The sequence below is a fragment of the Mchenga conophoros genome, linkage group LG17, assembly GCF_057382185.1.
Source record: "Mchenga conophoros isolate Kocher_MC1m ecotype Shallow Benthic linkage group LG17, M_conophoros_male_GT1.1, whole genome shotgun sequence".
NCBI classification, from domain to species: domain Eukaryota; kingdom Metazoa; phylum Chordata; class Actinopteri; order Cichliformes; family Cichlidae; genus Mchenga; species Mchenga conophoros.
The window spans coordinates 13,008,476-13,035,568 of NC_140542.1; the positions used below are offsets into that span (position 1 = coordinate 13,008,476).

At 39.6% G+C, this 27,093-nt stretch overlaps 1 protein-coding gene across 1 annotated transcript in view; it reads left to right on the top strand.

Moving 5' to 3' along the window:
• The first annotated feature begins 6,495 nt into the window (after positions 1-6,495).
• The window catches only part of gmds (GDP-mannose 4,6-dehydratase), a 198,178-nt gene continuing 177,580 nt past the window's right edge, over positions 6,496-27,093 (top strand). Inside the window, exons 1-3 of the mRNA XM_085252085.1 lie at positions 6,496-6,769; positions 20,940-20,984; positions 26,641-26,728. Of these exons, the coding sequence (XP_085108211.1) occupies positions 6,671-6,769; positions 20,940-20,984; positions 26,641-26,728 (232 nt within the window). The 5' untranslated portion in view covers positions 6,496-6,670. The remainder of the gene's footprint in view (positions 6,770-20,939; positions 20,985-26,640; positions 26,729-27,093) is intronic.

Genomic DNA, 27,093 nt, shown 5'->3' on the forward strand with positions numbered 1-27,093 from the left:
CCCTTCGGATCACCCTGTTCAGTCTCTTCCTGTCCCCAGCAGAGATGCTGCCGCCCCAGCAGACCACGCCATAAAAGATAGCAGAAGCCACAACAGAGTCATAGAAGGTCTTCAGGAGTGGGCCCTCCACTCCAAACGACCTGAGTCTCCGCAGCAGGTACAGCCTGCTCTGCCCTTTCCTGGAGGAAACGGAGGAATAGTCCCTCTTTGTCTCACTGGAGACTGGGACACATTATTTTCTGACAACTAAAGAAATAACATGTTTGAACAATCTGATCATTAAAATGAAATAAGATTTTATGGGGGGTGGCTTATTTCCATCCATGATTTACTTCTTGCCTTTGCGCCCTTGCATAATATCTGCTTAACAATTTCAAACAAGCTGCATAGATGGATTCACCGGATTCATTGAAACCACAAGCGCACGTAGAGGAAAGTCCATGAAAATGCATTCCTTGGTCATCTTTAATCTTCTGAGTTTTAAAGTTCATTTGGGATGATTGTCCTGCTACAAAATCTTCTTAATTGAACATGTTATAATTTCTTATGTTTTCATAAGTTTGTAAATGCATCCTGACTCTTTCCATGTTTCCAAAAAACAAACCAAACCAAAAGAGACTCACCAGATATTTGACCCTTTCATCTCAAAATCTGAACCAGATACAAAATAGGGTACGGAGAGAAACGCAAAGGATTATTTGTATTTGAGGTATATTAACTACTTAATTTTCATATTACTCAATTTCTACAAATCAGCATTCTACAGCCTCGCAGAAAGAGAAATGTACCTTAAATCGTGAAAACATGCCTAAGGTTACATTTAATCCTTGTAATCTATAGTGTATCTGCAATTCTTAAGACCAAAAGTAGCTGTAGGTTGCTAAACTTGGCCTTGTGTAGATTTGTATGAAGGCCTCTTTGACTGTTTCAGATGTGATTCCCATTATTTTAATTTCACTATGCACAGACCACGTGTAGTGTTTAATTTTTTTTTTAAAGTTACTCGTTTTCCGTTGTTCCCTGTCTCCTGGTTTTACTAGCCGTTTTAATCCACTTATCTCCAAAATCCCACTTTAAATAACTGTCAAAATATTTAACCCAAGCCAAAGGAAGACTGCACAACAGCAAATGATTGAAAGGATGTAACTGTATTTAAATATCTGATATGACTCATGAGATTCTGTGCTTGAATCCCTACTAAGGATTGTATGTCCAGTGATTAATGCAGCATTACGGGAAATCAGCGGCTGGAAGCATCATTACTTCACACAGTCAGCTGCTGAGAATCCAAACCTCATTTAACAACTGAGTTCCAACTGAGTCCCCCTCAGTCTCATTCTCCAGCAATAACAAACATGTCCCTGTGCACAGCGAGGGATTTTTGGCTATTTGCAAAAGAAAAACGACAGTCCAACAAAGAGAAGATAACCAATTTTATGGGTCAAAGTTAAAAACAAAAAAAGAGAGGAAACAAAAACCAGTATGAGAATGAGGGCGATTCACTGATTAGTTGATATGCTGAGTTAGCAGACAGCTCCAGTGAGTTTTCCAGCTGAGAATTACATTTTTCTCATAAATCCACCAGATAACGGGCTGGGGTTGTGAGTTTACATTGTCACATAAAACCACCCTGTGACCTGCTGAAATTTGTATTGCCATCAACTCGGGGATCTTTTAACATCCATCAAAATATCTGATTGCTGTACCAGAATGAGCCCCTTTTTATCAGCGTAAATCAAAACTCTGAAGTGCGAGCAAGGCTCTGGGAAAAGGAAAGGAAGAGGACATCCAAGACCAACGAAAATTCACTTGCTCATTCCCCAGCCTCATCTCAATGAAACCTGAAATGTTTATTAGTGTCTGAAGACTAGGGAAAATACACAAAGCAGTAATGGGAGAGGGAGGGGCAGATAATGCAACTCAAGGACATGAAAAATGTAAGAGCTTATATACTTAAAGATGGATAAACTGTAAGACAGCAGCAACGAGACAGGGGCAAATGGGGTTAGTATCTTGCCCAAGGACAGTTGGCATGCAGACTGGGGGAGCCAAGGAATCAAACCACTAACCTTCCAGTCAGTAAATACTACCTCAGTAGAAGCTCTACCTCCGGAGCTACAGCCACCCCAGGGAGAAGAGTTCCCGACATCTAGGGCAACCACGTCCTCATTTGAACAGAAAGCACCTCAGCAGCCTTTCACATAAACCATCTGGGTGATGAGGTCACTCAGTCACTTAGCCCAGAGGTTTCTAACATGAGTGCATTCACAGTTTACTTCCCTGAGAACCATGAATCTCCCGGGCAGACCAAAAAAACAGACTGACACTCTTGCCACAGAGTCCCCTAAGGGGAGTGTAAGTTGCACCCACAAGTAGTGCAAATGATTTGGAATCAGTACAGCATAGCCTGGTTGGACATCTTTCTGTCCAAGCGCACAACTCTGCCATCTATGGTTTTTCTTGGTATAGGCTGGCGCCCAACTAAGGGTAGATGCTCTCACCAGTGCCTAGCCAGGGAGTCTCCTTTATGCTTTCCCTTTGATTCCCCTAATGTGCTTCAAATCAAATCAAATCACTTTTATTGTCACATCACATGTGCAGGCACACTGATACAGTGCATGTGAGTGAAATTCTTGTGTGCGAGCTTCACAAGCAACAGAGGTGTGTAAAAATACAATAACATAAGAACAAGCAAAATATAAGAATGGGTAAATCTGTGAGGTATATGAATAAATATATGTACAATATAAGAGTGTATGTGCATTACGGAATGTGTATACTAAATATGTATATCTTTGTGTGTGTGTACATATATATATATATGTCTTTGTCTTGTCTTGACACCAGTGGGTCAGGGCACTGACCTCCTCCCGGTAGGCCGTTTCATCACCTTTGGTGATAAGACCCACCACTGTAGTGTCGTCCACAAACTTCACTTGCTTGGTTAACAGTGTGATGCATTTGGCCACAGGGTTCTCTTGGTGGCTTCGGACGTCTGGTTCCTGACACCTCTCAGTCTGCTGAGCAGGGACCCACAGGATCTTTCAAGGAGGTTTGAGCTTTTGTCCCGGCTGGGATGCATGGCCACAAGGGGATCTGTCATTCTTCGCTGACTTTGAACCTTCTGTTAACGATACCTTACTCTTTTAACATGGATGGTGTATAAGAGTTGTTGGTGTTAATGCATGGGACAACAGTTTGGACCCAGTCTTCAATCCATGCATGACATGTTGCACTGCCACCACATCTGGGACTGAGAGATGTTACACTAGTGGAGAATCTAGCAAATGTGCAGGAGCAACCTGGGCAACATTGTGCACATTTGCTAGGTTCTATGGACTTAACATGGCCTCAGGCTCCACGCTAGCCTCTCCTGTACTACCTCTGGCTGACCAGTACGTTGTTCTTTGTGACAGCACTGTTCACTGGCAGTAAGAAAGGAATGAATGAAGTTACAAAGGCAACTAAGATCCTGAAAATTCATTGATGACTCACTCACTTAGAACGTCTTATTGTCAGAAGATTCCTAGAGACCGGATGCAAATGTTTCCTCTAAGCCAGGCAACACACTTGCATTCATTAATAATTCTGTTTTCATTTAATACAAACGGTCATTTTGTCATGATTTCCACTGGTCCCACTGATCCAAAAAAAACCACTAATTTGGTACATCAACAGTTGTATTTATGTGGAATACCACAGTAAACCACATTTAACCTTGGAAGTCATTACCTGACACAAGTTTTGTTGAAATATGACTAAAATTGTAGTAGCAGTAGGAGGGAGTTTTAGAAGGATGGACTGACCTTTGACCTCAGTACACTTTCCTGAGAAGTCTTATTAAATATAACGTAATATTTATTTAGTAAAGTGAGGCTTCACTGGTCTCAGAAAGAAGATAAAGCAGAGTATACTTCTGGAAAAGCCTACTGTGGGATAAGTTGCTACTGTATGAGTGTGACGTGTCTCCCAGTTTCTCTGTCAGCTGCATGGTGCTTGTGGATGTAACTGCTGCCACACCCACTTGTCATAAAGTCAAAGGGTACTACATGGAATTTTTGTTTACTGTTGATACCTTTGTAAGATAAGACACTGACCTTGGCAAAGGACTTCTTTCTCTGTGCTCATTTTCTTTATTCAAAATACAGGCATTGTCCTAATTTACAACTTTTCTTTATTTCAAAAAGATCTCTGGAGGCCTTGTCATCCTGAAAGAGCCCACTATTAACAACTTAAACTCCTGAGAAATGTTCTTCTCAGTTGCCAAGAAGGAATTGCTAGATATCCTATCAAAGTGACCATCTGATCTCAAGTTCTTTCATTTGAACTCAGACCTGCACTCTGTGGTGTTTCTGCACACTCGACACACGTGTGAAGAATGAAGCTCTCTGCACAGCAGTGCACACACAGTCACTCAAATATCTGGAAACGCACAGCAAGACACCTGCTGCCCAAACAAGTGAGGAGCCTCGGGCTGTAACAGAGCTGTGTGTTGTTCTTGTTTGATCAGGCTGGGTGGATCGTCAGACTGCTGTGCTTCTCAGGACCCAGGGAACATTTCTTTTCTTTTTTCCTTTTTTCATGATGATGTTTACTTTACACTCTAATGAAATCACACCTCCCACCATGCTGTGCTCCCAGAAAAGCTGAGCAGAAAGAGAACACTTTCTCGAGGCTACTGACACTCTCAGCTGGAGCAGATGTTGTCATACATGATCAAATGTACAAGAACAATAAGAGATGAAGAGCAGCTCTGATTGCTTCTTTTAAGATACTGTCTTAAGTCATTGTGGATCATCTTTTTAAATGACTCCCCTATCTGGGTCAACCTATCAAGTTCTGGTCGTGAATTGTGTTTATTTTGGCCCCTGGAGAGACCAATTCTGTGACAGATGTAACTGCCCACACTAGACTTTCCTCTGAAATTTCTCTGAAATGTCTTTTGAGTTAGAAAAACATATTTTTCCAGATTTGGAGACAATCAAACTTCAGCCAAGTTGCTATGTGGGGATAGACATGTGGCCATTTCTGTTTCTTTCTGTATCTGTTTGTCTAATTTTCTAGCTAAATATGAAGAAATTTGGTGATTCGGTGTGAGCAAAAAATAAAAGCCATTACATTTTGATGTGGATCTGGATCACTTTCCGTTGGGCTTTGTAAGGAATATTTGAGCATATTTGGTTGCTTCATTGAAGTTATGATATTTGCATGATGGTTTTCCTAAGATTAAGATGCCAGGCTTTTGGCAGCATCTGCTTTGCATCAAATGGAAACTTACTCAATTCACTTCATTATGCATCCCCACTCACAGTTTAGGCTAACATCCTTGGTATAAATTTGTAATTTTGGCTCAAATAAAAATGTTTTCTCTCTCTATATATTTTTTAAAAGAAGCAAGAGTAAGGAATTTTGTGTTTGGTAATACATCTTGTACCATTGGAAAGCCTGTTTATTTCCCCTAAATGAAGCCACATTTTAAGGACAATGCATTTGTGGGTTTGGCGAAAAATGTGCCAAATCCTTTCTGCCAAGGCCAAAGAGCTTATTGTGCTGTTGATTCTTCTTTGGTGTTGTTTACTGGCTTAGATGACTAGAGTCTGAAAAAAACAAGAGATACTGGTATGGTGAGGAGGAAGGAGATGAGAAGGTGAGAGTAGTGCTGGAAGAGACAGATGTAGGAATAGAAAATGAAAATATAAATGTAAAACATTTAAATAGTCATGTTATGTTAGTAATAGTTATGTTCTTTGAAACATATACTGGCGATTTTTGAAAATTCAAGTAACTTATTACAGTTATACTATTTATCCAGTGTCTGAATACATTGATTGTCTGACCTATCGCCCCTGGCTGTGTGTCTTACACTGTGCACTAGGAAGACTTTTGTGAGGTGTGTAACCAGGCTTGCTTCGTTATGGACAAGTGACGTGAAGTGCACTACATCACCACAAAAATTGCGTGTTAGTGTTCGAGCTTTTTTCATGGAGCTTGGTGAAAGGAGAGAACACTTTGAGCTGATCTCTCCTAATAAAGTATTAGACATAACATGCCTAAAAACAATTAAATGTTATTACTATAATGTTCACAAGTCATTTTCTTCATTACAAGGTGTATGCCAAGCAGCTTGCGTACCACAACAGCAAACCTCACCACCGTAGACTCAGGACCTCCTTGTTGTGAGGCAACAGTGCTAATCACATTGTGCTGCCTATAATATAAACAAAACAGAAAATAATCAGGATCACTCTAAAATGTTTTATTTTTAAACTACATTTAAAAGTTTCAGTTGTGCTCAGGTTTGTGAGTTATGGCCTATATTGTGAACAAATACTTGCGAAGTGTTCAAAAGTCTTTTTCTTAGCTGTTAGAAACAGTCATTGGTTGCATTTCTCCCTCCGTCCTTCTAGTGACGCTGTTGCAAGAAAAAACTATTTAGCGCTCACAGGCTTTCCTCTCTTTAGGCAAGCGTGTTTTACTGCTTCTTCTCGCTCGGTTCCCATTGGCCAACTTCATCACGCTTCCTCATACGTAACAGCGTGCAGCGGTTTCCAGCTTGGTTTACGGATGCGGCGGAGGGTCGGTGGTACTCAGACGGTAAACTGACGGAAGCCTTTTGCTGGGTCCGGCTGGTCAGTGAGGCAGCAAACCGTAAACATTCACCCGGTCAGAGATGGCTCAGTGCTTCGAGACTGCCACCGTTAGCTCCGATGTTCATGGAGAGCCGAAGAATGAGAAGAAAGTAGCCGTTATCACCGGCATCACCGGGCAGGTAAAGTTACTGCACTGTGGGATGGGATGGACAAACCCCAGTTTATAAAACCTTGCTTTCCAATGGCGCACTTTAATCGTCACTGCTGGCGAAAGCCTCAGTACCTCCTCGTTCGTGGTTAATTTTGAGAGGAAACGTGTGATTAAAGCTGCCGGTGTCACTTACACCTGTCAGGAGTTAGAAAGGCGGTAATTCACCATCCCATTCAAATGTGCTCTTTGTGTATTTTGCATAGGATTGTTGATGTGTGCGATTTTATGTCGCATTGAAATTCTCCCAGAAAGGGAATTAATTTTGCGTCTCATTCACGCTTTAAGAGAAAACGCTTCTGCTCTTTCTAGTCAGTTGTCTTTGTAGTATACTTCCAAGTTTTCAAGAATGTCGTCAGAGTACACGTTTCTGGCTCTGTGAGTCCACACACAGCCAGTGACAGCGCACTGGTGTCAGATAAAGGGAGTCAAATAGGTAGTTCAGGTGGAACTCGTCATGCTTTCTGGTTTGTCAGCTTTTCAACCTGTTCTGGTCACAGACAACGTGGTGATGTGAACATTTAAATTAAAAAATGACAGAACATGAATGTTTAGGTGTCTCTGTGTAGAATTAACCTTAAACCTTTAAACTCTGTAAACCATCAGCTGAGATTTAAAAAACAACGTAAACAAAAAAAGTTGCCTATGACTTGAAAGTAGCCACCAGCAATCCTGCAAACCATGCTACACAGTAACCCATGTGTACAAGTTTATGATTACAATACAATACACAGTAAATTACAATAAAATTTGTTGTTTCCAGAGACGCACTGCAGACCGTGAATGGCATAGTGAATGACACACAGCAAACCATAACGAAAGGCAGTGTTGACACTACTCTAGAAACACAAGTCATCGTGTCACATCATCAATTTGTAGACTATTTTGGACGAAACTATCAGTTACTATAAATTATTTCCATTACTGGTCAGCTGCAAATCCTCTGAACTTACTGCTGTTTAATCATCACATCATTTCCTGGAAAGATAAGCTCCGGGTAGCAACAGCCCATTGAACAAGTTCTTTACTGTGGAGCCGGATGTTTCCTATTCCCAGAGTGATACAAATCTAGCAGCTTAACTGTCAGCATTTATGAAGGATGAAGCACATGTGCTCTTTTTGAACAAAGCAATGTCACCATGACACAGCTTCACACACACAGGTGTTGAGCTGTGATGATAACCAGCTAAGTCAGGCGTGTTTCTTAATTAACTAATAGGGAAATTATGGTGGTTCGGCCAGCAGTGGAAGCACACATAGGCAGTCCATACGCCTGTATAGATAAATAAATAAATGAATATAAGTGGACCAAATATTGTCACATGGTTTGCAGTGACGCATTTACTTGGATTTAACTTGAATCTTTCCCCTGCGTGAACGACAAAGGACGGGGAAAAGCTACAAGTCTACAAAGTCATCAACTGACGTGGACCACAGTAAACAGAACTAGAGATGTAGAAAAAGTCAGCAGGTGGTGCAGCATTCCTAAGTAATAGAAATAAGACACAATTCCATGGAAAATGCATGTACTGTCCAAACTAATAAAAGAGATGCTTCAGTGTTTTACTACAGATGACAAATGTAGCTACTGCTTCATCGTAGAACCTTTAGCAGTCCTAAAGGAAGATTATGTAAAATTAAATTCAAATTTTCCTTATTTCTTACAAACTTAACAGTGTAATTTTTTTATGCCAACAGCTAACAGTAAGTAGACATTAAAGTAAAAAGAAAAAAGAAAATGAAATGAATCACTGAGTGAAGTGGAGTGCAAAACATAAAGGTCCAAATAGGATGCTGAAGCATAGCCAGTTTATTACAGCCTATTTTAAAGCATGCAACTCGAACAAGAAGTAACAGTGTGACACTGTGACACATGACATGTTTTAACATTACGCATCTAAAACAACAGGTGATGCCAAAGCTTCTGTAACATCACTCTTCATTCAATATATTCGCATTTATTTCATTTATATTCAGACATTAATTCGATATGGTCAGCCTTTCATTGTAATAAAGAAATAATTAAATACATACATACAAAAAAAAATTGCATTCCCCACACTCTCCTTTATCCCTAAAGCTCGGGTCCTTTACCAGAGGCCTGGGAGATTCTTTGCTGTTCCTGGCACTGCACTCTTCTGAACAGAGATCTCAGACATTGCTTCTGGGATCTGCTGGAGCTGTATGATGTAATACAGAGAGAAGCTAGATAGCTAGGCAAAGGTGTGTTATTGTGGCTGATCCTCACAAACGCAAGGAATGGTAACTTTATTTTTAGTTACTACTACTGCTATGTTCCCGGACATTTTCTCAGACTCTTTTTATGGGGATCACCTGCTCATCAAACATGTTAATAATTATAAATGGCTTCAAGCTCACATTCACGCTTGTGTGACTCTGAGGCATTTTTCTGTGATATGTGCACACATTTCTGCATCTTTTTCCCTGGAAACACATACTGTATAGTTTATGTATTTTTGTATTTCAGTTTTCAGTTTGAATCTTTGCATCTCATGGCAATGCATACACTTAAAGCACAACTTTTTAGGGTGTAGTCCCCTTGCTCTCTGTTGATGTGTGTCAAAGAAGCCACAACAATTTCTGTGTGCCCGAGATGTAAGAGTGCCCGAGGTGTAATGGTGGTATTCAGTCCCCCTGAACACACACTTAAAACCTAAAGATTTCCCTGTAGGGTGTATAGTCTCATGTAACTACAGCAGTTAAATGTGTTAGAATTTTAACTCGCCAGTAAGTACTTGAAGTATTTTCCAAAATGTTGTTGAAGGTCGTTTTTTTTTTTTTTTCTTCTTTCTTCTAGCTGCTACCCAAAGCCATCCTCATGACCTCATCTCCTTGTTGCTTTGGAAAGCATAAAAATCCAACTCCACTGCATAAAGAGCTTACATCCTGGTCATATGTATGGTTTTGTCATTTTACAACACAGCAGCTCACCAGTCTGACGAGTTTCTAAAGTCCACCATTTAAGGTTAAAATCCCAAAGCAATCTTTGTCTCATATAACTCAGACTTGTATAAACAACGGTCCCATAATGCATTAGTAACACAGTAGTAGGGGTGGGGGAAAAAATCGATACTGTGTAGTATCGTGATATTTTGTTTGCTAATAATGTATCGATACAGGGACAGCAGAAATCGATATTTTGTTACAAAAAAAGTTTTTGTGGACTCTGACTTCAGAGCATGTTGATCCTTTTTCTGAGCAAGAATCCTGACATTCCTTCAATGTCCAAATGTGTTTAACTTTTTTTTTTGGCAGCAATAAACATGACAGTTTACTTATTTTAATTTAAGACATGTTTTATTTTAATTCAGTTTAAAACTTTTTTATTTAATGTAAAATTATATTTTGTTTTAATTTACTTTCAAATTCTTCAGTTGCTGAAGGGGCTGCATAGTTTTCATAAATTGCATAGTTCAGAATAGCTATAATTGTACCAGATGGTTACATTCAGTTAAGTTGGACTAGACTGTAATACAAACCGTTCAGTTTGTCAACAATAAAACTGACTGAAATGAGAGAAAGACTGAGTGCGAGACTTTGATATTAGATATAATGAATATTGATAAAGTTTACCTTTATGTACAGAATCTGAATATCGCAAAATATTTTAAAAAATTGCAATAATATGTATGGTGATTCCCACCTCTACACAGTAGTATGTGGATGAATTCAAGTCAGAGTTTATATATTGACATTTAGGTTAGTCCCTAAGAAATGGCTAAGCTAAGAGTGTATTTTGAAAACAGGAGGGAGGGATAGTATCATTTTATTGACATTGCCAGCAATTAAAGAATAAAAACAGCGCTATGCAACACGACATTGGGACAAGTACAAAAACCTGGATACATAGCAGTAGGTGCAGAATTTGGAAGTTTGAGAAGAATCTGATAATCTGATGTCACATCAAAGCAAAGCCAGAGAGCTGCTGTGAAAGCAGGTTTTGTAGTAGCAGAGAAGAAAGAGGAAGAGCTTTTGAAATACTCCACGATTAAAGTGTGCGGCATCTTGTGTCCACAGAAACACAAGCATTTTCAAATGTTGGCTTAAGCACAAATACTGTTGCTGATTGGATGTGTGATCTTGTCTCTGATTTACAAGCACAGTTGATGGAAAAGGGAAAAGATTTCATTGAATACTCTGTGGCTGTGGATGAGAGCACTGACACTACTGACACAGCACAGCTGGCCATCTTCATCTGTGGGGCTGCAGTTTATGTGTCATAGAGGAACGTTTGGGCTTTAAATCATTGCATACTACAACCAGGGCAAAAGGAATCTTTAATGAAGTATCTAAATGTGTAATTGATATGAAACTGCTTGGAACTAATTTATGCGACTAAAAAACAGATGGAGTCGCTGCGAAAAAGGTAGATTTGTAGGAATGATGTGGGAGAAGATGCGGGGGGTGAACAGAACACTATAGTGCAATGGGGCAAAAAGTGGAGGTGTAAGTTGGTTTTTCTGTGCGACATAACTAAGCCTCTTATTACACTAAACCTTCAGCTTGGGGGATGAGGCTGTGTGATCACAGATATGTATGATGCGTATGTATAAGGTCTTTTCAAGTCAGTCAAACGCAGCAAAGGAACTTTGAAAATCTTGCGACTGCAGGTTTACTAGTGCAGAAAGCACATTCAGATGACTCACATGTGTTCTACAGAATTTTTTCATTGCCATTAGCAAAATAATACAGGGTAGGGCTGTGCGATATGACCAAAATCTCATATCCCCGATATAAAACATTTATCGTCCTGACAACGATATAAATCACAAAAACGTAATATTTTCTGTAAATTCTGTGAATCTCGGGCAGCTCGACTTACGTGAACTTTTTCCACCTGCGTGTCCTGTACCTGGAGTCGAGTGTTTTAACCAATGCATAAAACTATATTTTTAGCCACAGGTTGTAACGACCGCCTTTTTCTTTGTATTTATTACGCAGGGAAACGCCTGTTCTAACGTTTGAGTCTAAGGTTTAGTTTTTAGCATCTGACGGCTCGTTTTTGCTTCTCATCCGTAAGCACTGTGAATACTCTTTCACGTGATTCAGTTTATTTTGAAAAGTCTCAACAGGATCTTGAGCTTTATTGTGAAAGGTTTATGTGGAACACAAACAAGCGGACAGCAGAGCCACGCGATGGTTTTACCGTCACTGTTGCTAACCTAAAAACAGGCGCTTGTCCGTCCATAGTGTGGTTATATTAAATATAAGAGAAAGAGAGAACTTGAAGAAATTAATAAAGCCACTACAGTGAAAAAATGTTGCTGTAAACAGTTTATTTTACGACACGACGAAACAAACGATAGCGTAATAGGAAATGGTAGACGTTTTTATATCGTCATCCGATATATATCGTTATATCGAACAGCCCTAATACAGGGTGTATTGTTAGGGTGCATTAATACTTGCTTTACACTCTTTTGTTCACATCAATTTTGTGCTTTCAGCTACGTGTTTCATAACAGGATTGTGAACACACAAAAAAGCTTAAACACTAATTAAAGATGTTTTTATGTGCAGGTTTAAATGAAATTTTCATTTCCTTTGAGCTCTTCTTTGATCTCCACCAACCTATTAGAGAAATATCTGTATCTAACAGTTGTTTTGTCAACTATTCAGAAGGTTGGTAGTTTGATCCCCAGCTCCTGTGTCTGTACGTTGAAGCGCCCTGTGCAAGACACAACCCTAATGGGATTTTTCAAATGAATAGCTCCCGGGACAAACTGACAAATTCTGGCAATTGTGTCCACTTTTAAAATGTTTTGTTGACTGTTATTCATGAATACTAATTACAAGAAGCTTGCCTAAGAGAGATCTTACCAAGTCACGACTTTCAGGCTTATTAGAATTGTGCAAACGCCGTTTTAGGGCTGTTTGTTTATTATATAGTGTATTAACATATTTGTTTGGATTTGTGTTCTTAAGTCTGAAAACGTAAAGAGCTGCAGTCTTACACCTGATTTATCCTACCAGTGGCAAAATTACGCTGTAGCCCAACTTACACAGTGGGCCATTTATTTTGTATGCCCCTTATTTTAGCATAACTAATACCACAGTTTAACCAAAGTTCATTTTTAATGTTTCAATGATTCTCTCTCTCTTTTTTTTTTACATGAATGTATTTAGATGTTAAGTATTGTGTTGTTTGCTGTAATCAATTTTGTCAGTTTATTAGTAGGTTCAGAAAAATAACTTGCCACCTAGAGCTATAATTATTTGTAAAATGATTAGAAAGTAACAACTTAAGTATTTGCATCATTTGCACACTTTTAATAAATCACTGCATTTGTTTTCCATTTTCTTAGAAAAATGTTAAGGAATGGGGGGTGGCTCCAGATGGTTGCACAGTACTTCACATTTATCGTTAGGTGTTTCTTACAGGGATAACGAAATAAAGATGGTGCACACCATTGGACTCTAGCGTTTTCTCACTTTTCCGCTAGTTGATTAGTGCGAGCACATTGTGAGCACAGGTCAACATCAAGCGACAGCGAGCTGGTCCTGATGTTATAGTGTTATTATACTATTTGTGTATTCAGTACCAGTGCGTGTTTTGTGTTCCAGCGTGCTTGTTTCCAAATGGAGTGGCTGGAATTGGTCAGATCTGTTCTGAGATGTGTGATGAGATGCTGATGGCGATGTCACACTAGCAGTTTCAAGTGTTAGCCTCTTTAGCCAACCATCATTCTAGATGCAAAGAGTGTCTAACATACAGCATCACTGGATTAGTTTAGTATAAAGAACAGCTCCTGTTTTCTGACTGTACTGAAGATCATACAGATGGAATTTGTTAGTACTCTGTTATAAAGCTCATAGACTGTAAAGTTATTGCCTACAGATAAAAGGAATAAAGATATAATCTGGGATTTTAACTACTATTTCCAAGATATTCTAATCTAGTCAATTTAATATTAAAGGAAACATAATTTGTGTCAAACTTTCAACATTTTCAATGTATTATAAATGTTATATCGATATGACACGAGAAGATTCTGCTCTCGTTACCTGTTCCTTTACTCATAGTCTTTTTACGTCTCACTCTTCCATGTATTTGTTCTGCTTTATCTAAAGAAGTAGAAATAATATAACCTGTCCATGACCTAGATATCAGTGGTGTGTGTGTATGTCATATGTAGCGTACAGATATAAGAGGAATTTCTGTTGCCATGTGATGATTTGCACTGAAGCAAACTTAAGCAGAAACCTGAGAAATATTTCATGGTAGGGAATAAAAGTAGTCCGTTGACCTTTACCAGAATCCGGCCCTGGAGAGACAACTTTCAGCGGTCTTGGAAAGTCATTTTCAACATCTCACATTCCTTTAACAAGCAAAGGTCCATCTCCCCTCACCCTCTTTAACAGGAAAAAAGAATAACAGTGTTAATTCATTTTTATTTCACCAGTCATGGCTTTACTATTACTGACTACTGAGAGCCTATGCAGGAGGCAAGCAGGCAGGCATCTGGATACAACATCTCAGAAGTCACTTGTCAGGCCACCGGGGTCACTGCGATGCTGTAAATCAGTTGGCTAACTACTGTTCATAAATTTCAGGGCAACACGCTGCTCGGCCTGAATACTTTTGACTGCTGTCTTGGTGTGAAGTATTGGGTTGAGAGAGTGTGAGGTATGGGAGACCACCTGAGTGCCAAGGCAAAGCTGTGGAGCTGGGCAGGGGTTCTGGTTGATAGTGTGGTTTTTTTATTAGCTGGGGTTACAAAGAGGACAGGTTCACCTTCTCTGTTCCACAGTAAAACTTTACTTTGGCTTTGAGACCAGCACTTCTTTCTTCAACCCCTCTGGTTGGGAAAACAGCACTAGATTGCAGTATGACCCCGCAAGCTTTTTGATGTTCAACCTACAGGCCTCTTTCCTTCATCCTTTGTTGGTGTTTTATACACTCTCATTCCTTCCTTGCCTCCTTCCCTAGACTCCACTGTTAGCAACACTGGATAGAGTGTTTGCCTGTGCCAGTAATAATAATCATAAAGCTAAGAATCCGTGCACACATCTCCGCTGTTGCTCATAACGGCTGCTGATGGCTCCTTAAAGGCCGAGTCCTCCTCTGAATGAAGTCTGTCAGCTTCTATTTATTCAGGAAAAGAGATGTAAGCCAAGTCCAGCTGCAGTTAGTTGTAAATGGTAAAAAACATAGGCGCATCTACTACAAATTCTCATGAGTTCTCGACGTCAGAGGTCAAGTTTTCTGAAAATCCTGCGAATGCGATAACCAGAGAATGAGGCGACGTAGGCTTTTGAAATTGATACCACAGGTGTAGCTACAGCCTCTTTTCCACTAGCACCGGCTCAGCTCAGCTCGACTACTCATTTTTGGTCTTTTCCCCTTACAATAGATTAGCGCCTAATGTGCGTGGGGTTGTTATAGCAATGCGTCTGAAAGTCCTAAGATGATGTCATTTGTATGCGACATAAACGCAGCTCAACAATGGAGGATGTCCGCTGCTTGGTCTACAGCTCAACTCGGGGTCCTCAGCGTTGGTTTTTGTGTCACGGTTTCCCTGATTGCTGGGTTTCAAAAATTGTAGCTTTGTGAAGGAGTTCCTCTCATTACTCGTTGAGTGACAACATTGAGCGGCATGCAGCGTGACATCACATTTTCTGATTGACTCAGCTGTACTTGGAACCCCAGTACCAAGTACTACTCCTTAATGGAAAACCCTAAAAGTCGAGTTGAAGAAAAATGCTTTACTAAAATTCTCGGATGAGTTTGAAGATCAAAGGTCAGACAAGATCAGTTTATTTTTTTTTTAATTACTAGGATGTTCACATTGATACCACAGGTATCTACGTCTGTCAAGTTATTCAGTGATTCTTACTTTAGTAGAAGGCAGGTATATTGTATATTTTCCAGCTCTGCATCGTTATCCCTTTGAACACAAGGACATTTTAGATGAGCCTTGTGATATATTAACCGTCATGCCACTATTTTCATTTCATGTTTCATTGGCATGTTAGAAGGACTGCACAGCACATACTTTAGTTTTTTGATACGGTTTGTGTCCTGAGGGCTAGAAGAGTTAAGTGACCTCAGTTATAGTATGGCCATGGAAAGTCCTTGTTTCTAATGTAACTGTATACACATACCACATGCTTCCAGCTGAAAGTCCAACCACTAATTAGTGTGCAAGAAATGTGAAACTGCATGTAAGTGCACACAAACACACTCCTGTATGTGGTATGTTAGTACTTAACACACACTGGTAAAATAAATCAGTCTGAAATGACTTGTCAGGTCAGGTGGTCAAACACGGCCTGCTGTGGTTTTCTTTTTCAAAAATAGAAAAGTGGCTGCGAGGGTGTCCTAAATATGTGCAAGAGCAGGGAAACAAACTGAGTGACAGAAAATTAAAAGGGACAGTTTTGACAGTTAACTGAAAATCTTAAACTCACTTAAACATAAGGTTTGCATAAGATTTTTTTTTTCCTTAGATTTAAGTCACACACAAAAAAAGACTTTTTGACTTTAGTCTTTGATCTTTTACTGCTCTAAATTAAAAATAGTGTCCGTAGATCTTAAGGCTGTGGGTCCTTGCGCAGCTTCTTAATTGCTTCTGCGAGTGCTGTTCACTCATTATTTCAGGGACATGCCTGAATGGTCCTAAAGTAGAGGAAAGAGATTCAGGCTGCTCTTCATGTAGCACACCAAATGTTCCTACTTAATGCAGTGTGTGAGTCTGCGTGTGCACAGGGTTTTGTGTATCGTGGTCTGTGATTACAGCTTCATTATACCATATCAGGCCTAATTGCAGACTAGTGGCGTGCTTGGCAGCTTCTGCCTGTGGTCTAAAGAAAACCCATTAGAGTGATGCATTTGTAGCTTATGCACAATGACAAATAAATCCATGTATGGCCCCTGTGTTTACATAAATCATGTTGGTAAGCACACAGGCTAAGCCCTTAAAATTTCAGACTGGGAATAAAAACGTTTTCCATTTGGGCTTTTTCTGCTTAATGTTGGACAGGTGATATCAACTTACTTTGGTATTTTAGGTCACAAAGCTGACCCAGGGAAAGAACTGGATACAAAATCTCACTTCACCAGCAGGGGGTACCAAACTCACAGTGTTCATGTTTGTCCAAAAACATCAGGCTCTTTGGTTAAAGCCATGAGCATGGCTGTGTTGTTCTAAGTAATGCTTGAAGACATCAGAAGAAGAACTGTTTGGTCAAAACCAGGTTAAAAAAACCTTGGATTTATTAACTGGGTTAAAATCACTGGATGGTGTGTTTTTGTTTGTTTGTTTGTTGTTGTTGTGTTTTAATTTTTGACTTGTATTTTTTTATTGGATGTCTTAAACCTGTTCTAAACAGTTTGGCGTCTAGCATACACAATTAGTTCATAATGTATTTTTAATGTGTATTACAGTGTAAATAACACTTTCAGGCTGTTTATAAGTAAAACAGTTCAGATTATCAAAATAAATACATTTTATTTTTTAATACTTCACTTCATTTCACCTCATTCTTCATTTTGAACTGTATATTGTGACTCAAATCAGAAGTTTAACCCTAAAAATTTGGGTTTTAATATTTGTGTGTGCAAGTTAATGTTGTATTCTTTAATGCTTAAGTAGCAAAGCGATCTAAAGTCTAATCTGATTTACTTATTTATTCAAATTTATGTTGCTACTTTACTTTAGGGTCTGAGGGAAATACAGTGCCGTACGTCTGTGCACTACAGCAGGAGCACATCATGTTTTTAAGTGTATTTAAAGTGAAAAAGCAAAAACTGAATTACTTTCCTCTAACCCCGGACTCATGGTTCTGATACAGAGGCCTCTTAATGAAACCACACGATGATGATCCGTTAACAATTGTAATATTGATGCTGATTGGGGATAATGATAGCACTCGTGCCACATTTTAAACACAAGGATGGATTTAACTGTTCAGCATTGACATTTGCTTTTTTTCTGCCTTTCTCCTGATCTTTTTATCACTGAATGTATTTGGCCTTAATCTTTGTTTTGCGTTCTTTAGCGTTACGTTCACTGACATTTCATTAGGATAGAATTTTAAGTGTATGGATTTCCAGTAAATCTAGATAAATCTAGTTACTATTATTATTATATCACGTAATTATGCACAGTATTTGTGTAACACTTAAATGCTGAACATGCCCTTATGTTATTTGATTTACTACTTGCAGCACCTTTGCTTACAACAAATATCTCCACAGGTATGCATATATACAATATGCATTTACACATAAATAAACATTTGTCACATTGTTGGACTAAACTGTACTTCGAAGGTTTAATCGGGTGGAGATTTAAACTTCAAAGTCTGTTTGGCATTAGATTACTGCAAGTGTAACACCACCCTGTCAGGTGATAAATATGGTGGTCACACCTGTACGTGTGTTGACATTTGTGCTCCTCCTGCAGAATTACTTACTGCAGATACTCATTGAGATTCTGAGGTCAGACTCAGAATTAGCTTTCAGATGTGAGACAGTCACTGCTTGGCTTACCCTTCATACGCCTGTCACCGAGCAGCCTCTTTTTAATACAATACAAGCACTATAGCTTTGGAGAAGAGTGATCATATTGTGTCATAGGTGTAAATGAATCTTTGTGGTGTGGCATTGACCTGGCAGGTGAACGTGCATGTACTTGCCCCCCTCACTCGCAGCAAGCGCCAGGCTCCCCATAACAGGAAACGGCGAGGTGAGGCCAGGGTTTATGGGCTAATATGGCCTCAAAGGAGCCTCTTGTTTTGAAACAGAGCTGTAGCTCTTCAGACTTGTTTTCCATATTGGTCTGGCATGGAACGCATTGACCCTGGCACACGGGCAGGAAAACATGACACCGGCCGGAGCTTTGAACGCCGTGGGGACGGGTGAGGGGCTGCCAGCGTCCATGCCCATCTCCCACGTGGATTTAGCCAGAAACAGGTTGGGCATCAGTGCCAACTTACTGCCAGGTTGCTCAACCTGCAGATACAGGATCTTTAAGTAGGCATGTAGTGTAGTACAGAGGGCTGCAGCTATAATCTGTTAATTAATCATCTGGTCTATATGTCGAGCAAACCTTTGCAAAGAGCCACAATGTATTTATCTCACTGTGTTTGAAACGCCAGTTTTTACTAATAAGGCGAAGAAATATTATACAATTATTAATACAAATGAAATAGCTGTTGGTTTTAATTAACCTACACCAGTTATTGGTGCAGTTATTGTATGTCATCCTGCACCAGAATGGCCATTACATAATTGTGTTTTAAAAACCAAAAGGAACTAGTGATTTGGACCTGACTGCAAAAAGAGACAGAGAGCAACTTTTCAGGGTAACTCCACCCTAGAGCATACACTGCTTCATCCGCCTTTTTGACCGCAATGGGGACCAAAAATCAACAAAGGGTTGTATTCAGTAAGACGATACTACAGATTAAGCTTAACATTGGGGTTTGTCAAAGGGGGGGAAAATATCGTTATAATTGTTATTTGTAAAGTAATGTTTTGGATTATTTATCTGGTTGGGGCAGTTGCTATTGCTGACATCCAGAAATGAGGCACGAGTATGTAAGTGAGAAAACAAGCACACTTTGAACTTAAATTCACCTTTTTTTCCGGTCACATCCAGTATTTGTGCCGTTATTGTCTCTTCAGTGATCCGTCATCTCTCAGGCCTTTGTGTGTTTGCTTTTCACGCCGTCTTTTACCGTTCGCCACGTTTGCCTTGAGCTGTGGTCAAATGGCGTTGTTTCACAAACTGGTTTGATATGAGACGACGCCTTCATCAGGTTTTACTATGTAAAATCAGCCGTCAGAAATGTGCTTTGAGAAGTACATAAACAAGGTCACCCAGGCCTTACTACGACTACCTTGGATATTTTGCAAGAATCTGATCAATTCTGTGACACTCGTACTGTCATTTATGTTTTTGTTTCCTCACGTTTAAATTATTGAAATGGTCTTCCTATGGGCGTCAATCAGAAAGCATTAAAACGGCTTCAGATTGTACAAAATGCTACAGCAATTCTGATTACAATACCCAAGAAAAAGGAACAGATTTTATGCCTTTACACTGTTGTTGTTATAATTATTATTACTATTACTGTCACTTAAAAGTGCGTGTAGCCCAAGACACCACCATCCTGGTGCTGAGTGCAGGTTCCTGCATGCTCCCCAACCTCTAGTAGCCTTTCCTTCTGCGGTCCTTTCCCCCCACCTTCACCGTTTCCCCCAGACATGAGGAGGAAGCCTCAGGCTGGCATCTTGGCAGTGTGGCCATACGTGTGTGTGCGTGTGTATGTGTGTGTGTGTGTGAGGGGGATTGAGGGATGGATGCCATGACTGGGTTGGAATGTTCCACAGTGTTCCAGAACGTGTGGTCGGAAAATCTGAGCAAGTAAAAAGACATGGAGTAACATGGGTGAGGGGAACAAGACCTTATTGACAGTGATCGTGCTCTCACATCACCAGCACACGTACACAAACACACACACGTTTCAAAGTAGGTCCAGTGTGTGCCCAGCGATCCTGATCCATGTGGACGTCATGCCTGACGATCCCAGGATCCAGTATTAGCCAGTACTGAAGTATTTAATTTCAACACCGTAGTAGAGACTCTGGAATTTTTATTTTACTTATTTATTTATTATTTGACTGCTAATTTTATTTTTCTTCCCTCAACAACATACCACAAATTTAAATCCAAAGTTGACCTCAAGCTTAATTGTGACTTAATGTGTTAGCTTAGGTCATAGACACATCGCCAGAAATGTAACTCTTATTGGACTGAACAAGAGAAAATACTATTTTATTTATCATGCCACAAGAATCTATTTCTTTTTTCTCTGATAAATCACTTGTGTCCTTTAATTATATTCCTAAATCCTCAGTTTTAGTAGGAGCATTGAATTTGAATCTCTGGAGTCCGTAGAGGAAATAAAAGGTGCTCTAACACGTCAAGCATTTTCTCATCCTGTAATCATTTAAACGTTGTGATAAAATTAATTCAGCCGAAATGGGCGGTGAATGTTTTATCGTGTTTTGGTTGTGTTGCTGTGATTTGGTGTGTATGTGTGAATCACACTCTTTGTCTTTGCAGTGTTATTTGACAGGTCTTAACTGGTGTTGTCTTGTGCTTTTTCAGGATGGTTCCTACCTGGCGGAGTTCCTGCTCGCTAAAGGCTATGAGGTAAAATAAAAATCCCCTCTGTACACATATACACGCACGCACACATGCACAGATGCACATATGTGCGCAGATACTCGTGAATGCCAACATACACACAGAACGACATTCTGTGTGTATGTTGCCGCAGTTTGTGGGTATTCCCGAGGGAGTGTGACGTATCTTGACAGTCAGCTACTTACACTGGCTGACTCACACCTCACCCTGATAAGGCCCCTGGTGCAGCATGAGCTTTTTAACCCCTGTCCTTTTACCCCAGGTCAAACCATTAACAGGGAAATGGTTGTTATTAGACAGCCATACGAGTGAGGTCACTAGCTTTCACCTGCTGTTCAGTGTGCTCAGGAACACGCAAAGTCAACAGTCTGTCAGTGAACTCAGAGGCTAACAATGGTTTCTTTTTCTTTCTTTCTTTTTAAGTTGTTTAAAGTTGTGTGTGTGGGAGGCATTAATATGTGTCTGTGCTGCAGGGTGAGATTGGATGGGTGAATTCTAAAAATGGAATGGACAGGATAGAGAAATAATGTTCTTCTCATAGAGAAAAAGTATCAAAAACTAGAGTAATATTACTTTTGTGACCCAACAAGACAAGAAGAAGCACTGGAAGTTAAGAAACCGGTTGTATTGCACCCTGGTCTCTTACTAAACTTCAGTTTTCCACTGGCAGTGTTTTGAGCTGTGCCCAAAGTGGGAAGAGGACGCTGGCTTATTGCAGATCTAGAAAAGGAGCTGGCTTATGCTGAGACTTTTCCATAGTGGCCAAACTAATACTGGTGTAATCAGAACAAAATCTTTGAGTCTTATGTAATCAGAAGTTTTTGGTTTCTCTATCCCGTCCATTGCCCAGAGACCTTGAAGTATATGTGAACTGTATTCAGGTAAAGAGTTTATGTGGAGGGCAAAGAGTGAAGCCGTATGCTGCATTTGTAGTGTAGTCGTGGCTACAGAAGGTCACACGTACGTTAACATACATGTTTCAGGAGTTTTCATTACATCTCCTGACAGTCGCAGCATGACTTCACTTCCCCTCTGATGTGCAGGAGAAACACCTAGCTTTAGGGCTGTGCGATATGACCAAAATCTCATATCCCGATATAAGACATATATCGTCCGATAACAATATAAATCACAAAAAATTAACATTTTCTGTAAATTCTGTGAATCTCGGGCAGCTCGACTTGCGTGGAGTGTTTCCAGCTGGGCGTTGTGTACTTGGAGTCGAGTGTTTTAACTGATGCGTGAAACTACAGGGTGGGCCATTTATATGGATACACTGTAATAAAATGGGAATGGTTGGTGATATTAAAGTCCTGTTTGTGGCACATTAGTATATGTGAGGGGGCAAACTCCTCCAGATGGGTGGTGACCATGGTGGCCATTTAGAAGTCGGCCATCTTGGATACAACTTTTGTTTTTTCAATAGGAAGAGGGCCATGTGACACATCAAACTTATGTCACAAGAAAAACAATGGTGTGCTTGGTTTCAACGTAACTTTATTCTTTCATGAGTTATTTACAAGTTTCTGACCACTTATAAAATGTGTTCAATGTGCTGCCCATTGTGTTGGATTGTCAATGCAACCCTCTTCTCCCACTCTTCACACACTGATAGCAACACCGCAGGAGAAATGCCAGCACAGGCATCCAGTATCCGTAGTTTCAGGTGCTGCACATCTCGTATCTTCACACCATAGACCATTGCTTTCAGATGACCCCAAAGATAAAAGTCTAAGGGGGTCAGATCGGGAGACCTTGGGGGCCATTCAGCTGGCCCACGACGACCAATCCACTTTCCAGGAAACTGCTCATCTAGGAATGCTCGGACCTGGCACCCATAATGTGGTGGTGCACCATCTTGCTGGAAAAACTCAGGGAACGTGCCAGCTTCAGTGCACAAAGAGGGAAACACATCATCATGTAGCAATTTCAAATATCCAGTGGCCTTGAGGTTTCCATTGATAAAGAATGGACCCACTACCGTTGTACCCCATATACCACACCAAACCATCACTTTTGTTGTTCCAACAGTCTTGGAGGGATCCATCCAATGTGGGTTAGTCTCAGACCAATAACGGTGGTTTTGTTTGTTAACTTCACCATTTACATAAAAGTTTGCCTCATCACTGAACAAAATCTTCTGCGTGAACTGAGGGTCCTGTTCCAATTTTTGTTTTGCCCATTCTGCAAATTCATCTGGGTCATCCTCGTTGAGATGCTGCAGTAGCTGGAGTTTGTAATGGTGCCATTTGTGAGTAGCTAATATCCGCCGAAGGGATGTTCAACTAATGCCACTCTCCAGTGACATGCAGCGAGTGCTACGCTGTGGGCTCTTGATGACTGAAGCTAGGACAGCCACTGATGTTTCTTCATTAGTGACAGTTTTTTTTGCGTCCACATTTTGGCAAATCCAACACTGAACCAGTTTCACGAAACTTAGCAAGCAGTTTGCTAACTGTAGCACGAGAGATGGGTGGTCTCGTAGGGTGTCTTGCATTGAAATCTGCTGCAATGACCCGGTTACTGTGTTCACCAGATATCAACACAATTTCGATCCGCTCCTCACGTGTTAACCTCTTCGACATGTCAATGGTTGTGAACAAAGAGAAACTTGTAAATAACTCATGAAAGGATAAAGTTACGTTGAAACCAAGCACACCATTGTTTTTCTTGTGACATTACCAATAAGTTTGATGTGTCACATGGCCCTCATCCTATTGAAAAAAACAAAAGCTCCAGGTTTGGGATGCTGATGTGGAAGGGTTGGAGGTGCTGTGAGGAGTGGCATTAAAGAGGAGTGCACAGGCAGGCAGGAAGTGCACAGTGAATAAAGGAAGTGAGGTCAGGGAACAGCGTCCCACTAATGGACTCCCCTTGGATCAGGTCCTGTTATCTTCCCTGAGCAGACCTTCCTCTAAGAATGTGGAGTACAGATCACAGATCACAGGCAGCGAAAAAACAAAACAAAATGTTGAGGTGGAGCCATTAAACATAATGCTATTATATCAATGTATGCAGTGAAACAGATTGTGGCAGTTCCAGTGATCTGTCAAAGATAAGAGCCAGTTTCCTTATTATTAGGCTTTGACTACTGGAACTAGAGAAATAGCTGGGAAACGTTAAAAAACTTTTACGGCAAATTGTAAATTACAGGCAAATCCAATCTGTTTTGACTCTTTGTACCAGCGGGCATCCAGCAAAGATTCCACCGACAGGTCAGTGTTTAGTTCTAACAAATGTAAAAAGAAACCAAAGGCAACAGCAAGTCACACAGAAATCTGCAAAAATCTGTGATGCTTAGTGGAGGGGCCATCGCAATTTGTAAGGGTGTGGATGCCTTTGGGTCACTGAGAGATTAAAGACATGAAAATGATATCCAGGCATTTTTACTGAAGAACTTCAGTGAGTCAGGTGAAATTTAGGACTGATGCAGGAAGACAATGACTCAGCGCACACACGGACAGAATAACTGAAAATGAAAATCCCAGAAATACAAATGAATTGAATCTCTTTTGTTTGTAAAAGGAATGTACCAAAATTCCTCCTCATTGTTTTGGAAGTCTCACAAGCAGCTAGAGGAAGTGTCTGATGGAGGTCGCTGCAGCTAAAGGAAGTTCTAAGAACTCCTAAATTTAACTCTTTCCCGAATAGAGACGATATTTGATGACCTCCCCAGTACCCTTAATGAGTTTTGACTAGAGATGGCACGATACCACTTTTTTTATGTCCGATACCGATACCATAAATTTGGATATCTGCCGATACCGATATGAATCCGATATAGTGTTTTTTAATCAACAAAACTGTTTTTTTTAAAATATCTTGCTGCATTTTGTATAAGTTCATACTCAAGTTTAAAACAACAACTACACTAAAGCTATTCTGTTATACCTGTATGTAAAAAAAAAAAAAATAAAAAAAAAAAAAAATAAATAAATAAATAAATAAATATATATATATATATATATATATATATATATATATATATATATATATATATATATATATATATATATATATATATATATATATTTTTTTTTTTTCATAGTTCAGCAATACTGATCAATCTAATAAACTTAAACCTACACCATCCTCCCTATTCTGGTATTTTAAAGAGTACTTAGCGTAAATATTAAGCTACCTAACTAATAGGGTTCCAACTCCCAGCAACAACAAAAATAAATAAATAAAAAATAGGGAACCACCCCTCATGCTCCACCTCATGATGCTTAATTGACGTAATCAACCTTAATTTGATGCAGTGTGGGGAAAAAATGCACAGAAATAAATTATTTTTCAATATATTAAAATATTAAATAGATTCAACATCTTTCTTCAACAAAATTGCAGACTGCACAGATGGTACCTTCCCAAAGGAAAATGTACTATAGCTTACTAGGGTATATATATTAGACTTAATAGTTACTATATACAGTAATGGACTTCTATTCATTTTACATCAAATTAAAACTTTGGGTGTCAGATAATTATTTATTAAAAGCTAGACATTTTAAATGAGAATAAGAAAGAAAAGTATGTCTTTGTGCCCCCTTTTCCCTGTTAATGCCCTATCGGCCCCCCTGGCTAAACTTTGCTAGATCCGCCCCTGCACAGTTACCAGCGTCAGCTACGAAAAAAAAAGATCCTGGTGTAGAAAGTAATATTAAATACATTCTAACAACAGCTGATCAAGCTTAAACTTGCTGCTGTTGTTTATCCACTGGTTTCCTCTTTCTGGTGCAAAGTGGGCCAAAAACAAACCAGAGAGATGGACTCGCGACAGAAAAGCCGATCAGCTGATCATTAAGCAGTTTCATGATTGAAGTAGCAGCAAGAAGAGGCAGTCGCTCCATATATCGTTTGTTAAGCTTAACGCAGGAATGCTTTACAAACATTCAGAGATGGACTTACACACTTGCTTTACTTCTCTCGGGGATAACTTTGTCGGAGATGAAATGCCGGGTTGCTAGCGAAGCTCCAAATGCTATCCAGACCACAGGTCCCGCATGCCACAGCCGCTCTATCACGTGATGCATACTGCTCCGACGTGCTAACGTTCTGAGGCGAGTTACGTGGAGTTGCAAGTTTTGTGAGGTGCTTTCGTGATATTTAATGGATCGGATTACATTTTTTATTTTTCTCCGATATCCGATCCAGTAATTTAGGTCAGTATCGGACCGATACCGATACGTAATATCGGATCGGTCCATCTCTAGTTTTGACACCTCAGTGTATATAATTAAAGATGTAGTTTGACTATATAGGCAGAGTTCACCTCTTGCCGACTTCTGCTGAACACACAGTGGTTTTACTGTAAGAGCAGGCCTCTTTTTTTATCAGCTGTGTAATTACTCATTGAAAACTAAATAAAATAATAATAATACAAATAATTCTGTTAGTGTGTTATTAGTTTAGTACGATTTGTTTGCCTTAATTAAAACTTGAATGGAGTAATCGTTGTAAGCAAACCTTTTTTTAAACTGCAGCATGCCTCAGAATATGTTTAGTCTGTATTTACCCATGTTGAAATCGTAATAACAATGACAAATTAACTGACATGAATGGTGTAAATTGTAGTTTAATTTTTTTGTGTGTGTTATGTTTTAAGACACTAGATTTTTTTTTTAAAATTTAACAATTCTTCTTCCCCCTTTTCTCTCAGGTTCATGGTATTTTGCGGCGTTCCAGCTCCTTCAACACAGGTCGCATTGAGCATCTTTACCAAAATCCACAGACGCATACTGAGGGCAGTAAGTATCTCATTTATTTACGGAGGAAAAAAGAGTAACCAAATTAAAATATCAGCTGATATTTCCTATTATCCAATCTGTCACTACTGCCATTTATAGTAGCTGATGCATTTAAAAGGTAAAGAAGAGAGGGGAGAAACACCCTTTCATGTTATGTGTGATGATGTTGCACAGTTTGTCCACCGGAAGGCAATCTGCAACTTACCTGTTGGAGACACACATGTTTGGAAAGCCACAAACACAACTAGAGAGCATGAAGAAGTAAATAAATGTATAAAAAATGTCAGTGAAATCTGTTTATGATTTGTGTGTCTGAAAGGAGAAAAAAATAATGGCAGATATATTGGAATTTTGACTTTTAAAAT